Source organism: Nerophis ophidion, linkage group LG21, assembly GCF_033978795.1.
Source record: "Nerophis ophidion isolate RoL-2023_Sa linkage group LG21, RoL_Noph_v1.0, whole genome shotgun sequence".
Taxonomy (NCBI): Eukaryota; Metazoa; Chordata; class Actinopteri; order Syngnathiformes; family Syngnathidae; genus Nerophis; species Nerophis ophidion.
The window spans coordinates 39322319-39334785 of NC_084631.1; the positions used below are offsets into that span (position 1 = coordinate 39322319).

At 46.4% G+C, this 12467-nt stretch overlaps 2 protein-coding genes across 2 annotated transcripts; both read left to right on the forward strand.

The window, feature by feature from the left end:
• Positions 1-9233, forward strand: LOC133540089 (3-oxoacyl-[acyl-carrier-protein] synthase, mitochondrial-like). Its single transcript, XM_061882582.1, has 2 exons — positions 1-1110; positions 7509-9233. Exons 1-2 carry the CDS (start codon positions 146-148, stop codon positions 7909-7911), a joined length of 1368 nt encoding a protein of 455 aa, XP_061738566.1. The 5' UTR covers positions 1-145; the 3' UTR covers positions 7912-9233.
• Positions 1118-2162, forward strand: LOC133540090 (3-oxoacyl-[acyl-carrier-protein] synthase, mitochondrial-like). Its single transcript, XM_061882583.1, has 2 exons — positions 1118-1873; positions 1966-2162. Exons 1-2 carry the CDS (start codon positions 1623-1625, stop codon positions 2021-2023), a joined length of 309 nt encoding a protein of 102 aa, XP_061738567.1. The 5' UTR covers positions 1118-1622; the 3' UTR covers positions 2024-2162.
• Positions 9234-12467: the final 3234 nt, after the last annotated feature.

The following is a 12467-nucleotide window of genomic DNA, read 5'->3' on the forward strand; positions in this document are numbered from 1 at the left end:
TATTTCGGACTGGCATTTACAACGCGTGCCTAAAAGCCAACGGCAGTTAAACTCTGCACACTTTGTGCAACTTATGTAAAGATGATCTGCTTAAAGTGACATCATCCAGGCAGAATTGAAGCAACAATCCAGTTTCGGACACAACATGCTGTTTTCCTGGGGGAAGTTGCAACTGCGACGCAGCGGCAGGCTTCTGTTCGACAAGAAGAAGTTGACGTGTCCAAGATGGCGGAGCAGCGGGCCGGGCGGAAGAAGGGTTGTCATCACCGGCATCGGCCTGGTCAGTCCTCTCGGCACCGGGACTATGCTGCCCTGGAAGCGGCTCGTCCTCGGCCACAGCGGCATTGTCGCCCTGGACTCGGAGGACTACAAAGCGATCCCCTGCAAAGTCGCGGCTTTAGTGCCCAGAGGACGCGGGGAAGGTCTTTATGACGAGACTCTGTTCGCCTCCGCCGGGGAGATGCGGAGCATGACGGGGGCCACAGTGATGGCCCTCGGAGCCGCTCACCTGGCCCTGCAGGACGCAGCGTGGCGCCCCACGACCAGGGAGGAGCAACTGGCCAGCGGGGTGGCTGTGGGCATGGGCATGGTGCCGCTGGAGGAAATCGCCTCCGCCTCCCTGGCCCTGCAAGAAAGGGGCTACAACAAGGTCAGCCCCTTCTTCGTGCCCCGCATCCTGGTCAACATGCCCGCCGGGCACATCAGCATCAAGCACAAACTCAGGGGCCCCAACCACGCCGTGTCCACGGCCTGCACCACGGGCGCGCACGCCATCGGCGACGCCGCCAGGTTCATTGCCCGCGGTGATGCGGTCGCCATGGTTACAGGGGGTACCGAATCCTGCGTGGGGCCCCTGGCGATGGCCGGCTTCGCCCGGGCGCGGGCCCTCGCCACCAAATGGAACCACGATCCCAGACTGGCTTCCAGGCCCTTCCATCCCGAAAGAGAGGGCTTCGTGATGGGCGAGGGAGCGGCCGTGGTCCTGCTGGAGGAGCGGGACCACGCCGTCAACAGGGGGGCCCGGATCTACGCCGAGGTCTTGGGGTATGGGCTGTCGGGGGACGCCAGCCACATTACCACACCCAGCGCCGACGGAGACGGGGCATTTAGGTAACCCCTTCATTTCTCTCTCTACATGCCCCCAAAGGGACGAGCGGTAGAAAATGGATGGATGGATTTGTGTTAACCATGATTCAATTCAGGCCCTGCGATGAGGTGGCGACTTGTCCAGAGTGTACCCCGCCTGAGATAGGCGCCAGCGCCCCCCCGCGACCCCAAAAAGGGAATAAGCGGTAGAAAATGGATGGATGGATGATTCAATTAAGTCTCCTTAAAACTCATTTGTATACTCTAGCCTTTAAATAGACTCCCTTTTTAGACCAGTTGATCTGCCGTTTCTTTTCTTTTTCTTCTATGTCCCACTCTCCCTTGTGGAGGGGGTCCGGTCCGATCCGGTGGCCATGTACTGCTTGCCTGTGTATCGGCTGGGGACATCTCTGCGCTGCTGATCCGCCTCCGCTTGGGATGGTTTCCTGCTGGCTCCGCTGTGAACGGGACTCTCGCTGCTGTGTTGGATCCGCTTTGGACTGGACTCTCACGAATCCTGCGTGGGGCCCCTGGCGATGGCCGGCTTCGCCCGGGCGCGGGCCCTCGCCACCAAATGGAACCACGATCCCAGACTGGCTTCCAGGCCCTTCCATCCCGAAAGAGAGGGCTTCGTGATGGGCGAGGGAGCGGCCGTGGTCCTGCTGGAGGAGCGGGACCACGCCGTCAACAGGGGGGCCCGGATCTACGCCGAGGTCTTGGGGTATGGACTGTCGGGGGACGCCAGCCACATTACCACACCCAGCGCCGACGGAGACGGGGCATTTAGGTAACCCCTTCATTTCTCTCTTTACATGCCCCCAAAGGGACGAGCGGTAGAAAATGGATGGATGGATTTGTGTTAACCATGACTCAATTCAGGCCCTGCGATGAGGTGGCGACTTGTCCAGAGTGTACCCCGCCTTCCGCCCGATTGTAGCTGAGATAGGCGCCAGGGCCCCCCCACGACCCCAAAAAGGGAATAAGCGGTAGAAAATGGATGGATGGATGATTCAATTAAGTCTCCTTAAAACTCATTTGTATACTTTAGCCTTTAAATAGACTCCCTTTTTAGACCAGTTGATCTGCCGTTTCTTTTCTTTTTCTTCTATGTCCCACTCTCCCTTGTGAAGGGGGTCCGGTCCGATCCGGTGGCCATGTACTGCTCGCCTGTGTATCGGCTGGGGACATCTCTGCGCTGCTGATCCGCCTCCGCTTGGGATGGTTTCCTGCTGGCTCCGCTGTGAACGGGACTCTCGCTGCTGTGTTGGATCCGCTTTGGACTGGACTCTCACGAATCCTGCGTGGGGCCCCTGGCGATGGCCGGCTTCGCCCGGGCGCGGGCCCTCGCCACCAAATGGAACCAAGATCCCAGACTGGCTTTCAGGCCCTTCCATCCCGAAAGAGAGGGCTTCGTGATGGGCGAGGGAGCGGCCGTGGTCCTGCTGGAGGAGCGGGACCACGCCGTCAACAGGGGGGCCCGGATCTACGCCGAGGTCTTGGGGTATGGACTGTCGGGGGACGCCAGCCACATTACCACACCCAGCGCCGACGGAGACGGGGCATTTAGGTAACCCCTTCATTTCTCTCTCTACATGCCCCCAAAGGGACGAGCGGTAGAAAATGGATGGATGGATTTGTGTTAACCATGATTCAATTCAGGCCCTGCGATGAGGTGGCGACTTGTCCAGGGTGTACCCCGCCTTCCGCCCGATTGTAGCTGAGATAGGCGCCAGCGCCCCCCCCGCGACCCCAAAAAGGGAATAAGCGGTAGAAAATGGATGGATGGATGATTCAATTAAGTCTCCTTAAAACTCATTTGTATACTCTAGCCTTTAAATAGACTCCCTTTTTAGACCAGTTGATCTGCCGTTTCTTTTCTTTTTCTTCTATGTCCCACTCTCCCTTGTGGAGGGGGTCCGGTCCGATCCGGTGGCCATGTACTGCTCGCCTGTGTATCGGCTGGGGACATCTCTGCGCTGCTGATCCGCCTCCGCTTGGGATGGTTTCCTGCTGGCTCCGCTGTGAACGGGACTCTCGCTGCTGTGTTGGATCCGCTTTGGACTGGACTCTCACAAATCCTGCGTGGGGCCCCTGGCGATGGCCGGCTTCGCCCGGGCGCGGGCCCTCGCCACCAAATGGAACCAAGATCCCAGACTGGCTTCCAGGCCCTTCCATCCCGAAAGAGAGGGCTTCGTGATGGGCGAGGGAGCGGCCGTGGTCCTGCTGGAGGAGCGGGACCACGCCGTCAACAGGGGGGCCCGGATCTACGCCGAGGTCTTGGGGTATGGACTGTCGGGGGACGCCAGCCACATTACCACACCCAGCGCCGACGGAGACGGGGCATTTAGGTAACCCCTTCATTTCTCTCTCTACATGCCCCCAAAGGGACGAGCGGTAGAAAATGGATGGATGGATTTGTGTTAACCATGATTCAATTCAGGCCCTGCGATGAGGTGGCGACTTGTCCAGGGTGTACCCCGCCTTCCGCCCGATTGTAGCTGAGATAGGCGCCAGCGCCCCCCCCGCGACCCCAAAAAGGGAATAAGCGGTAGAAAATGGATGGATGGATGATTCAATTAAGTCTCCTTAAAACTCATTTGTATACTCTAGCCTTTAAATAGACTCCCTTTTTAGACCAGTTGATCTGCCGTTTCTTTTCTTTTTCTTCTATGTCCCACTCTCCCTTGTGGAGGGGGTCCGGTCCGATCCGGTGGCCATGTACTGCTCGCCTGTGTATCGGCTGGGGACATCTCTGCGCTGCTGATCCGCCTCCGCTTGGGATGGTTTCCTGCTGGCTCCGCTGTGAACGGGACTCTCGCTGCTGTGTTGGATCCGCTTTGGACTGGACTCTCACAAATCCTGCGTGGGGCCCCTGGCGATGGCCGGCTTCGCCCGGGCGCGGGCCCTCGCCACCAAATGGAACCAAGATCCCAGACTGGCTTCCAGGCCCTTCCATCCCGAAAGAGAGGGCTTCGTGATGGGCGAGGGAGCGGCCGTGGTCCTGCTGGAGGAGCGGGACCACGCCGTCAACAGGGGGGCCCGGATCTACGCCGAGGTCTTGGGGTATGGACTGTCGGGGGACGCCAGCCACATTACCACACCCAGCGCCGACGGAGACGGGGCATTTAGGTAACCCCTTCATTTCTCTCTCTACATGCCCCCAAAGGGACGAGCGGTAGAAAATGGATGGATGGATTTGTGTTAACCATGATTCAATTCAGGCCCTGCGATGAGGTGGCGACTTGTCCAGAGTGTACCCCGCCTGAGATAGGCGCCAGCGCCCCCCCGCGACCCCAAAAAGGGCATAAGCGGTAGAAAATGGATGGATGGATGATTCAATTAAGTCTCCTTAAAACTCATTTGTATACTCTAGCCTTTAAATAGACTCCCTTTTTAGACCAGTTGATCTGCCGTTTCTTTTCTTTTTCTTCTATGTCCCACTCTCCCTTGTGAAGGGGGTCCGGTCCGATCCGGTGGCCATGTACTGCTCGCCTGTGTATCGGCTGGGGACATCTCTGCGCTGCTGATCCGCCTCCGCTTGGAATGGTTTCCTGCTGGCTCCGCTGTGAACAGGACTCTCGCTGCTGTGTTGGATCCGCTTTGGACTGGACTCTCGCGACTGTGTTGGATCCATTATGGATTGAACTTTCACAGTATCGTGTTAGACCCGCTCGACATCCATTGCTTTCCTCCTCTCCAAGGTTCTCATAGTCATCATTGTCACCGATGTCCCACTGGGTGTGAGTTTTCCTTGCCCTTATGTGGGCCTACCGAGGATGTCGTAGTGGTTTGTGCAGCCCTTTGAGACACTAGTGATTTAGGGCTATATAAGTAAACATTGATTGATTGATTGATTGATTCAATTCACAATTTATGGTTGCCAAGACGATGCAGGGACAATAATATTTATTTTTGCAACGTTGCAATTTGAAAAGCTTCAGTGAGTTGAAATCTACTTTACTATTATTTTTATTTTAAAAAAAACAAACTCTGGGCTTCCCTGCTTAGGCTGCTGCGCCCGCGACCCGACCTCGGATAAGTGGAAGAAGATGGATGGATGCATGGCCTTGGCCACTAATACACCCCCATGCCATCACACATGCTGGCTTTTACACTTTGCGCCTAGAACAATCTGGATGGTTCTTTTGCTTTTTGGACAGTTTCCCCAAAAAATTGGAAATGTGGACTTGTCAGACCACAGAACACTTTTCCACTTTGCATCAGTCCATCTTAGTTTCCGGGTGTTGTTGATAAATGGCTTTGGCTTTGCATAGTAAGGTTTTAACTTGCACTTAGGGATGTAGCGACCGACTGTAGTTGGTCCTGAGCCAGTGTGGTGATATCCTTTACACACTGATGTGGCTTTTTGATGCAGTACCGCCCGAGGGATCGAAGGTCCGTAATATCGTGGCTTTACGTGCAGTGATTTCTCCGGATCCTCTGAACCTTTTAATGATATTATGGACTGTAGATGGCGGAATCCCTAAATTCCTTGCAAGAGCTGGTTGAGAAATATTGTTTTTATACGATTTGCTCAGGCATTTGTTGACAAAGTGGTGGCCCTCGCCCCGTCCTTGTTTGTGAACGACCGAGCATTCCATGGCACCCACCTGTTCCCAATTAGCCTGCACACCTGTGGCATGTTCCAAATAAATGTTTGATGAGCATTCCTCAACTAACTCGGTCTTTTTTGCCACTCGTGCCAGCTTTTTTGAAACATTGTAGACTTAAAATTCCAAATGAGCTAATATTTTTTTTTAAATACGTTTTCTAGTTGGTGTGTGTGTGTGTGTGTGTGTGTGCGTGTGTGTGAAGTGAAGTGAATTATATTTATATAGCGCTTTTCTCAAGTGACTCAAAGCGCTTTACATAGTGAAACCCAATATCTAAGTTACATTTAAACCAGTGTGGGTGGCACTGGGAGCAGGTGGGTAAAGTGTCTTGCCCAAGGACACAACGGCAGTGACTAGGATGGCGGAAGCGGGAATGGAACCTGCAACCCTCAAGTTGCTGGCACGGCCACTCTACCAACCGAGCTATGCCGCCATGTGTGTGTGTGTGTGCACAATTGTAAGATTTTGACTCCTTCCATCCATCTTCTAGCACAGATAAATGAGGAGCAGTATAGCTCTGTTGGTTAAATGGCTATGCCAGCAACTTGAAGGTTCCAGGTTCGATCCCCGCTTCCGCCATCTGCCATCCTAGTCACTGCCGTTGTGTCCTTGGGCAAGACACTTTACCCACCCGCTTCACACTGCTTTAAATGTAACTTAGATATTGGGTTTCACTATGTAAAGTGCTTTGAGTCACTAGAGAAAAGCGCTATATAAGTGAAGTGAATTATATAGCGCTTTTCTCTAGTGACTCAAAGCGCTTTACATAGTGAAACCCAATATCTAAGTTACATTTAAACCAGTGTGGGTGGCACTGGGAGCAGGTGGGTAAAGTGTCTTGCCCAAGGACACAACGGCAGTGACTAGGATGGCGGAAGCGGGAATCGAACCTGCAACCCTCAAGTTGCTGGCACGGCCACTCTACCAACCGAGCTATGCCGCCATGTGTGTGTGTGTGTGCACAATTGTAAGATTTTGACTCCTTCCATCCATCTTCTAGCACAGATAAATGAGGAGCGGTATAGCTCTGTTGGTTAAATGGCTATGCCAGCAACTTGAAGGTTCCAGGTTCGATCCCCGCTTCCGCCATCTGCCATCCTAGTCACTGCCATTGTGTCTTTGGGCAAGACACTTTACCCACCTGCTTCACACTGCTTTAAATGTAACTTAGATATTGGGTTTCACTATGTAAAGTGCTTTGAGTCACTAGAGAAAAGCGCTATATAAGTGAAGTGAATTATATAGCGCTTTTCTCTAGTGACTCAAAGCGCTTTACATAGTGAAACCCAATATCTAAGTTACATTTAAACCAGTGTGGGTGGCACTGGGAGCAGGTGGGTAAAGTGTCTTGCCCAAGGACACAACGGCAGTGACTAGGATGGCGGAAGCGGGAATCGAACCTGCAACCCTCAAGTTGCTGGCACGGCCACTCTACCAACCGAGCTATGCCGCCATGTGTGTGTGTGTGTGCACAATTGTAAGATTTTGACTCCTTCCATCCATCTTCTAGCACAGATAAATGAGCGGTATAGCTCTGTTGGTTAAATGGCTATGCCAGCAACTTGAAGGTTCCAGGTTCGATCCCCGCTTCCGCCATCTGCCATCCTAGTCACTGCCGTTGTGTCCTTGGGCAAGACACTTTACCCACCTGCTTCACACTGCTTTAGATGTAACTTAGATATTGGGTTTCACTATGTAAAGTGCTTTGAGTCACTAGAGAAAAGCGCTATATAAATGTAGTACACCACCCCCACTACACTATCCTTGCAGAAACCCCGTCACCAAGTAAAATGTACTTTTTGTCGACAGGTGCATGTCAGCGGCCATCAAAGACGCGGGGGTTGCACCCGAGGACGTGACGTACGTGAACGCCCACGCCACCTCCACACCTTTGGGCGACGCGGCGGAAAACGCCGCCATCAAGAGGCTGTTTGGCCCACACGCGGCACGTCTGGCCGTGTCGTCCACCAAGGGCGCCACGGGACACCTGCTGGGGGCGGCGGGGGCCCTGGAGGCCGCCTTCACCGCGCTGGCCTGTTACCACGGCGTCCTGCCTCCCACGCTCAACCTGGACCACACCCACCCGGACTTCAACCTCAACTACGTCCCCTGCACGGCGCAGACCTGGCGGACTTCGGGCAGACGTGTGGCGCTCTCTAACTCTTTTGGATTCGGGGGGACAAACGCCACTCTGTGTCTTGCCAGTGTGTAGCCTGCTCCAGCACGCTTTCACCGGTGGCCACACCAATATGTCCTGATTTGGAATAAAGGTGTGCATCGTACAGTATTTCCTTGCATTGTCGCCAGGGCGCTAATTAATTTAAAACCTCTTACCAAAGGCATGCGGTAAAGGCAAGCATGAGCTAATTATTTTAAAGCCTCTTCTCACTCCGGCGCTTGCCAAAGGCATGCGGTAAATTTAGGCCTGCGCTTAAAAATTTGAGTGTGATGTAAGGATACCATCACAAAAAGCACATTTATTTAAAAAAAACGTTATCATGGTCTTACCTTTACTTATAAATGAAGTCCATGCGCAGCTCCTTCTGATCAAACGCATCGATAACTTGTTTATAGAAGTCTTCCTTATCTTTCTTCAGTTTTAAAAGTCTCTCTGTCTCAACGCAGATCTTCCTTTATTACTTCCTGCTTCGATTGAAAGTCCAGTTTAGAAAACTGTTTTATTTTAGATATGTAATCCCCCATGTTAAAAGTGCAAGCGAGAGGAAAAAATAAACGATCGCTGCTTGTTGTCACTTCTTCTGCAGCCGAGTAGTCGCAAGAAGGATCACTAGCGCCCTCTACCACCAGGAGGCGGGAATCATTTAATGACTCATATTTGACACTCGCAGCTACGGTATATTAATAAAACATAGCTGCTTCTTTTCAGCATATTCAATAGCTTGGACCTTAAATCCTACTGAATAGCTCTTTATATTCTTCCCTTTATGCGATTTCAAATGATTGAAATCAGCCTCCTCCATTTTGAAAATGATGACAGGTGAAGTGTCACTCGTGACGTGACGAGTTTGACCCGGGGGAAATTCGAGACATGGCAATACTATACACCCTGCGGCAATTCAAGGAAATATGGTATATTACAAAGCATTACATTACAGAAGAAAATGTCAAGAGTCTCCTTTCAGAGTTCCTGCTGAAAATTGACGTACGGTCAAATCCAGAAAACTACTTGCGTATTAAATCAGGGGTGGCGATTACGTGGATGGTTAGCTAGCGGTGGATGGTGGAGGGTGTGTCACTCCATCGCCAGCCAGGCATTCAAAAAATAGCCCTAAAAATGAGCGCTCATCAATCTTCACCAAGACATGACTTGATTGACATCCACGGCACCCGAGTGAGATGACGCTGGCTGCTGCCGGATCATTGTTAAGAAAAAACGACCGACAGGAAGGACGAGAACATACTTGCCAACCTTGAGACCTCCGATTACGTGACTGCTGTTGTTGTGTGTTGTTGCCACGCTGGGAGGTCGTTAATGAAACTGCCCAACAATAAACCCACATAAGAAACCAAGAACTGGCCCTCAATCATTCCACAGTTATAACGTCATTGGGCACGCCGTTATATTGTGGGAAAGCAGACTTGAAAACCAGCTGTCGACACGTCACTCAGATCGACATGGAGCTGGAGGGGGCGTGGCCTCCACCTCCGCCTGAATTTCCAGAGATTTTCGGGAGAAAATTTGTCCCCCGGAGGTTTTCGGGAGAGGCTCTTAATTTCGGGAGTCCGGGAGGGTTGGCAAGTAGTATATAACCCATAAGTTAAAACAGCGCCACTTCTTCCTGGCTGCGCTACCAAAATAAGAGTCTCAGAAATACATACATGTATGTATACATATTTATGTATGTACATATATGTATCTGTGTATATACAAGCACTTTATATATAAAAATATCCATTCATCATCCATCCATTTTCTACTGCTTATTTTCTTTTGGGTCGCGGAGGGCGCTGGTGCCTATCTCAGCTACAATCGGGCGGAAGGCGGTGTACACCCTGGACAAGTCGCCACCTCATCGCAGGGCCATATATATATATATATATATATATATATATATATATATATATATATATATATATATATATATATATATGTGTGTATGTATACATATTTTTGTATGTACATATTTATGTGTGTACATACATATAGACCTATATATATGTATATATATATATATACTGGTGTATATATATATATATATATATGTACACACACACACATATATATATATCAATCAATAAATCAATATATGTATATATATACAGTATATATGTGTGTGTGTGTATATATATATATATATATATATATATATATATATACACACACCCCAGAAACTGATCACTAATCAATTATACAGACATATGAACTATTGATTAATACAGAATACATGATCAATCACATCAATGTTCAAAAATAAATTAAATTACACTTTTTTTCAAATCTGTATATACACTTAACGTTTTGAGTAAGTGCACATGTTGCCTCTAAAATGAAAGTATCCAAAGAAACTGTTCTTCACAAAAATACACTAGTGAAATTTAAAAAAATATCTTGCATTTAAACTACTAGGACAAGTACAATTCATCCCCCCAAAAAAGTTTTGAAATAAAAGTAAAAAAGTTACTAGAGTAAAAAAATTGACTTAAATATTGTCATATTTAATAATACAACTTTAACATTTGACAACCAAATAATAAAACAAGGCGACTCGGTAAAAAAATCTGGGTGTTATCTTCCACCCAACTCTCTCCTTTGAGTCACACATTAAAAGCGTTACTAAAACGGCCTTCTTTCATCTCCGTAATATCGCAAAAATTCGCTCCATTTTGTCCACTAAAGACGCTGAGATCATTATCCATGCGTTTGTTACGTCTCGCCTCGATTACTGTAACGTATTATTTTCGGGTCTCCCCATGTCTAGCATTAAAAGATTACAGTTGGTACAAAATGCGGCTGCTAGACTTTTGACAAGAACAAGAAAGTTTGATCACATTACGCCTGTACTGTATATACCTTTATATACATATATACATACATATATACCTATACTGTATATACTTTTATATACATATATACATACATATATACCTATACTGTATATACCTTTATATACATATATACATACATATACATACCTATACTGTATATACCTTTGTATACATATATACATACATATATACCTATACTGTATATACCTTTATATACATATATACCTATACTGTATATACCTTTATATACATATATACATACATATATACCTATACTGTATATACCTTTATATACATATATACATACATATATACCTATACTGTATATACCTTTATATACATATATACATACATATATATACCTATACTGTATATACCTTTATATACATATATACATACATATATATACCTATACTGTATATACCTTTATATACATATATACATACATATATACCTATACTGTATATACCTTTATATACATATATACATACATATATATACCTATACTGTATATACCTTTATATACATATATACATACATATATACCTATACTGTATATACCTTTATATACATATATACATACATATATATCTATACTGTATATACCTTTATATACATATATACATACATATATATCTATACTGTATATACCTTTATATACATTTATACATACATATATACCTATACTGTATATACATTTATATACATATATACATACATATATACCTATACTGTATATACCTTTATATACATATATACATACATATATACCTATACTATATATACCTTTATATACGTATATACATATATATACCTATACTGTATATACCTTTATATACATATATACATAAATATATACCTATACTGTATATACATTTATATACATATATACATACATATATATACCTATACTGTATATACCTTTATATACATACATACATACCTATACTGTATATACCTTTATATACATATATACATACATATATATACCTATACTGTATATACCTTTATATACATATATACATACATATATACCTATACTGTATATACCTTTATATACATATATACATACATATATACCTATACTATATATACCTTTATATACGTATATACATATATATACCTATACTGTATATACCTTTATATACATATATACATAAATATATACCTATACTGTATATACATTTATATACATATATACATACATATATATACCTATACTGTATATACCTTTATATACATACATACATACCTATACTGTATATACCTTTATATACATATATACATACATATATACCTATACTGTATATACCTTTATATACATATATACATACATATATATACCTATACTGTATATACCTTTATATACATATATACATACATATATACCTATACTGTATATACCTTTATATACATACATATATACCTATACTGGCTCACCTGCACTGGCTTCCTGTGCACTTAAGATGTGACTTTAAGGTTTTACTACTTACGTATAAAATACTACACGGTCTAGCTCCAGCCTATCTTGCCGATTGTATTGTACCATATGTCCCGGCAAGAAATCTGCGTTCAAAAGACTCCGGCTTATTAGTGATTCCTAGAGCCCCAAAAAAAGTCTACAGGCTATAGAGCGTTTTCCGCTCGGGCTCCAGTACTCTGGAATGCCCTCCCGGTAACAGTTCGAGATGCTACCTCAGTAGAAGCATTCAAGTCTCACCTTAAAACTCATCTGTATACTCTAGCCTTTAAATAGACCTC

Excerpts from the sequence above, each read along its gene's own strand:
- LOC133540089 (XM_061882582.1), top strand. The coding sequence starts at position 146 with ATGCTGTTTTCCTGGGGGAAGTTGCAACTGCGACGCAGCGGCAGGCTT. Across the intron at positions 1,111-7,508 it reads GACGGAGACGGGGCATTTAG|GTGCATGTCAGCGGCCATCA; the intron begins GTAACCCCTTCA and ends TTTTGTCGACAG.
- LOC133540090 (XM_061882583.1), top strand. The coding sequence starts at position 1,623 with ATGGCCGGCTTCGCCCGGGCGCGGGCCCTCGCCACCAAATGGAACCAC. Across the intron at positions 1,874-1,965 it reads GACGGAGACGGGGCATTTAG|GCCCTGCGATGAGGTGGCGA; the intron begins GTAACCCCTTCA and ends GACTCAATTCAG.